Source organism: Meleagris gallopavo, chromosome 1 (genome assembly GCF_000146605.3).
Source record: "Meleagris gallopavo isolate NT-WF06-2002-E0010 breed Aviagen turkey brand Nicholas breeding stock chromosome 1, Turkey_5.1, whole genome shotgun sequence".
Classification (NCBI taxonomy): Eukaryota; Metazoa; Chordata; class Aves; order Galliformes; family Phasianidae; genus Meleagris; species Meleagris gallopavo.
Genome location: NC_015011.2, coordinates 58,237,008 through 58,242,700, shown reverse-complemented (window position 1 = coordinate 58,242,700; position 5,693 = coordinate 58,237,008). Strand labels below are relative to the sequence as shown.

The 5,693-nt window shown below is 34.4% G+C and overlaps 1 protein-coding gene across 1 annotated transcript in view; it reads right to left on the bottom strand.

Moving 5' to 3' along the window:
• Positions 1-4,075, bottom strand: part of LOC104912063 (phosphatidylinositol 4-phosphate 3-kinase C2 domain-containing subunit gamma-like) — an 18,074-nt gene extending 13,999 nt beyond the window's left edge. The window contains exon 1 of the mRNA XM_019611537.1: positions 4,057-4,075. Coding sequence (XP_019467082.1) covers positions 4,057-4,075 — 19 coding nt within the window. The remainder of the gene's footprint in view (positions 1-4,056) is intronic.
• Positions 4,076-5,693: the final 1,618 nt, after the last annotated feature.

Genomic DNA, 5,693 nt, shown 5'->3' with positions numbered 1-5,693 from the left:
TTTTGTTGTTGTTGGACAGATAAAACGTTATGGTTTGAAATACCTATTTGAGCCCTACATGTACAATGAAACCCTACTAGAAATAAGCATACATGTAGTCTGCAGATAAGAAAACCAGAATGATTTTCATTCTAGAAAACTTGAATAAGACGAGAAAATTCAGGTGTAAATTCTAATCATGACTAATCCACTCAAATAAAGAATGCAGCACCTGAATGAAGCGTAGTACATTGGACGTACCCTCTAATTCGTCTACATCTTAAAAGTTAGGATACATTCATAAATATGATTATGTTTAACATTTATTCTTTTACTGATAATTTTTACTATTGTTAAACCACAGACTGCCCAGCCAATAAAACCATATGAGGATGGACTAGATTCTCTTCTGTCAACTCTAACAGAAACACCCAGACAGGTAGATGAGTTTTGAGTAAACAGCTTTTACCAGATATGAGAGTATCAGAGCCATATGAGAGCCTAGATGGACTTTCTGGTCCCAGAATGAGTTTGCAGCACTGCTGGAAAAAAGTACTTTTCTGAATTGAGGACTGAAATAAATTTCTGGAAAGACATCTAAAGAAGGAATAGAAAATTCCTGCAAAGTCATTTATTTAAGACAACACTCAGTGCAAACATAATTTAGGACTAATTTTTGTTTTTCACTTCTGAAGCTACTGATGCTGTAAGTGCAAACATTTTGATTTATTGTGAGAACATCACTCAGGAGGATTAAAGACAAAACCATTTTCTAAAGTTTCTTTTGCAGCTCAAGGTTTAATGTGTAGAGGAAGGGAGGCAGAAAAAGGAACTCTGATGTGATAGCACTTGGGGAAAAAGAGTTTGTGCTGTGAACTCTTCCACTGAGGAAAATGTGGAAATGATCGAAGGAGTTTCAAAGCTGTTTTCCTGTGGTGCTTGCTTAGATGACCTACATTAAATGAATAACTCTTTGCCCATTCCCTCGTGGACAGGTGTTTACAACATAATTTGAACTAACTGACACTAGTTAGAGAGAGTAGATGAGAAGTGAATGAACATGAAGACCAAATTATCATTTGAGTTCTCTTTTCTGCCAATCACTTATATCGTTCTCTGAAACTATGTAAGATTTTAAAGAATCCATACAGTGTATTCTTTTCTTGGGAAACTTTGAAGTCTGTGTAGGTAAGTACAACCAAAGACAATCTCTGTGTGCTTTGCACCCAGTGTGTATGTGGCTAAAGACTGTCCTGGAAGGTAAAGAAGAATCTGCACATGGACTTCTCCATTTCTCAGCAGGAGAAGAACCAAAGAAAGCACTGTATCATCGCTTGTCTAAGACTGTTTATACATTAAAGCAGATGAGAGGACTATGAGTAAAACCAAGGACCTCACCTCCATACTATATAGCTTAATATCTCCTAAGAAAAAATGAACTAGTTTAGGAACAGATATTTATAGCGTGCATACAAAGTATGCTAATTTTCTATATGTAAGTGAGCAAATTACAGAGTGAAACATACTTTAGACTAAGGCTAGTTGTTAAAAACAGGCAGTATTTTAAAAACACGTGAATAGGCATCAACAATTGAAAGATGGTATATTTTGAGAGACAGTAATCTTCAGGAAACTCCACAGATAATATTCCACTTCAGGACATAAAAATCAAACAATAACTAAGAACTCTGTTGGTGAAACAGTTACAAAGAGTATAATTATTTTTAGAAGGAGTAAAAGATGAAGGAAGGAGAGTGTTCAGGATCCTCAGAACCTTTACTGAACAGAGTTTTATCTCTGCTACCTTTGTCTGCTGGTGAGCTCAGACAGGTGACTCAATATAGTTTTCTCATGTATAAAGTGAAGACAGTGTAAAGTCAAAGACAATTAAAGTTATAGATGATGGCTTCCATAAAAAAAAAAAAAGTTAAAGTTCTCTTCAGCATAAAGTGCATCAGAAGGTCAATAAACGCTTCCCTGTGTCTGCTACTGTTTGTTTATGTCCTCATACAAAACCAAAGCAAATGAAAAGCTCTGGAATTATAAAAATGCACAGTTTTTCTCTATGACAGGTGCAAAAATAAACCTCCAATCTTATTTCAGCAGAAGAGAACACTGAGATGTAAGAACAGCACCAGTTACTCTACCTTACAAAGTCAACCTCTTGTCCTGAACTCACGTGGGTGGGAGACCTCATTCACCACAACCAACAAGAAGAAAATTTTATTGCTTATTCTATCTGATTTGGAAATATCAATGCAAAATAAATAGTGCTGTTAGAATCAGTGAACTCAGGGCAATGGGCACCATGGAGACATTAAAACTCTCTTATTTCCCCACATATTGGATTCCTTATTTATGAATTAGTTCTGGATCACTAAATTATTCAGTCTAAGAGACAAAACATTTTTATGACAAGAAGGAATGGAAATCTTGCACTCTGGTTTGGAAACATTTTCTCAGCTTCCTCTTTAGCCTGAGATTTCTTGATAAAGATAAATTATCAATGACCTTACTGACACTGACCTATAGATACTAAAGCTACCCGCTAAAGATAAGAAATGTGGATGCAGAAGATCACCTAACTGAACAAGGTGGCAGCCATGATTGTTATTACTGATTTCATTCTCAAATAACTGTAAAATTAGAGTGGAGTTACAGTTTAGACCGGATATATCAAGAAAAAAGAGGACCAGATACAGTGTAAAAACAATCTAATTATCCCCAACTTTATGTTTGTACCTTTAAATATATTTTTCTCATACTTTCTACTTAGTGTTTTCCTTACAGAAATGGAGTTCTAAAATACCAGAGAACAGCTATCACTCCCTGATCTGTAAAGGTACATCAACATGGTCTTGCCCAAAAGCATGAGAAGTTCTCCATGCTTCTAGAAAAAGATGAAAGGAACTTGTGCAGATTAAATGTTGGGGAATTATCCCAAAGTGATCACAATTCTTTTTTCCTGTTCTTTTTAACATAATCTACAGACAACTTGAACAAGATTCCTTTGTTTTTAACCAGGATAGATTATAATGGGAAAAAAATCAGGAACTGTATTTTTAAAAGAATTGAAATTTATTTTCCTTTCCCAGTGTTTATCAAAAACAAACAAACATTTAAAAAGTGCTTGAATAGAAAAGACCACTCTCTGTTCTTATCTTTTCTGGTCCTGAGAAGAATGCCTCTGTGACAAACTGGGAAAGGATTTGAAGAAGGATGTTTGATGACCCAGGCAAATATCTCAGCTACCAGCTTCTTCAAAGAGCTTATTTCTGTCCTTTCCCTTATAAATCCTAGACCTGAGTATCTGTTAAGATATTTTCAAAAACTTAACTTCACCTCTAAGAAAAGTATTTGTTTGAGGAAGTGGTATTTTCCAAGTCAGAAATGTTTTGTTAGAGATTTCCTGGTTAGATTCATTTAATCTTTTTATATGCATTTACAGAATTTGTTCATTTAGAGATCCTAATACCATAATCTTCATAATAATACAAGATACTCTTGACACATTAGTATGGAACTACAGGTGCAGACATTTTCTTGCTATATACTTTCATGTTCAGAAGTATTTTGCTGAAATGAATCAATATCTACTTGCATTTCAAGCATGAGGGGAACAAAGTTTAGTTAATTAATAGCATTAATTATTAAGAATCATCTGATAATTTTAATCTTGCTGCTCTCTAAGTCATTAACCTTGAGAGCTGGTTTACAAAAAAAAATATTCATCTCTTCCAAGAAAAAGGAAAAACAGACTGAATTTCAAGTTTCACATTTCAGGAGTTTCAGTACTCCATTTATTTTTAAATCAGTCTATCAATTCAAGTAATAGAGAACGGAGTTGTGATTGGCTAAAAAGAGGAAAAATTACTTAGGCTTCTTTATGTTAATAATTGCTATAATTATAAGTGACACAGCAAACTGACTGAACAAGCTATTGCTAAATTATTCCAACCCAACAACTCAACTTTTATTTCCGCTTTGAAGGGTCGTTTCAGCAATGATCTGTACAATTATACAGCAGATTAAAATAAAGTAACCCTGTATCCCCTTCACTGTGCTGATTGTGTGTACCTTGAAACAATGGAGCCATTTTCCGGTGAGTTTTGAAATTACCTGGGTGACTTCGAGATTTATCTAATGAAAATCAATATGCTTGCTCTAAAGGTATGCATTACAAAATATATAATACAGGGAAGTGGGGACTTTCAAATACCATTAATTTGGAACTTAAATGCTGAAAAGTGGCAAAATAATAATAATAATCATAATCATCATCATCATCATCATCCCAGTTAAGTTACCATGCTTAATATTCTGTTTCTGTGTACTAAGCACACATTAGCTTGCTGGGGATCAGGGCATGTCAGCACTTTATCTTCAGGTAGCTTTTCAGCTAAGATAGTACCCTGTACCTTTTCACTCTAAGCATCAGAATAGTAGAGATATGCAAAATAAGTTAAATGCATATTTTGTTTAAAAAGGCACACATAATGGCAGTGAGTGATGCGCTTTTCTTGCAAGTAGCCTAATGAAAGACCAATAAAAAACTGAATACGAAAATGCCTAAGAAATCCTTGGAGAAGAGATTTGATTCATAGAAAGAACCATATAGAAAGTCTTCATTCAAGCTAAGAACTCTAATCATTCAGTCACAGAAGAATAATACAGCAATCTTGAATTCTTTCCTGAAAATATGAAAAAAACCTCTAGTCAAGTCCAAATTACTGCCTACTGTTTTAAGCCCATTCGCCTAAAAGTTCAGTAGAACCCAAGGTCCTTCATAACATATTAAATGCCTAAATGCAATCAATCGTGTTTTTTTGTTTGGTTGTTTTTGTTTTTAAAGGCAACTACCATAACATGTGAAAATAGATAAAAATATCTCAAGTTGAGGAAAGAGCTATAGATTAGAGACAGATGCTTATTTAGAAGCTTGTAGGGCTTGAACATATTCATCTGTTGCTCAACTTGAGCAGCTATGCATTTAGTTAGTCTTCCATTGTATATCTTACTTTATGGCATGCAGGACTAAGGAGTCCAAATAAAAATTACTTATCATTGTAATAGATCTAAACTCAGATGTCTCAACGAATCTAAATAATAATTAAGAATCATCATAATGGATTGTAAACTTGGATTTCTCAGTGCTATTAAAATATATTTATGGTAAGGCAGAAAATTTATCTTAGATGACTGTTTATGCATCACTGCAGAGACACTCAAACCTATAAGCATCTTTAAATCACAGTATGTTATGTGTAGAACAAAGAGGTTAAAAAAGAAAAGAAAGCTTCTTAAATTGTCTGCAGATGAAAAGGGGATCATTGTAGTCATTACTGCCTGCCTGACTCCGAGGAGAATGAATGGGAGTGAGAAGGGAAAGCAAACTGAAAAAAACCACACAATTGTGAACAGGAAGTTATGCTGGGAAAGATTTTGAAAAGCTACAAAATAGACTTCAATAAGGGTTTTCAGCAGGCCAAAGGAATTTTACTGTATTAAACAGTTACACAAGCCAGGTTCAAAAACAAGGTATTGAAAAGAAAGAAAAGCTTATGGGTGGAGCTCTTACAGGCACATCAAGAGCATTTTACTGTAAGTGTCAGCCAGGTTCTGAAATTAATGTTTCTTTCTTTTTGTATTCTTCCCAAGCTGAGCGTAACACTATTTAGGAATGTCTTTTCACAAACTATCATATGAAAGCGAAC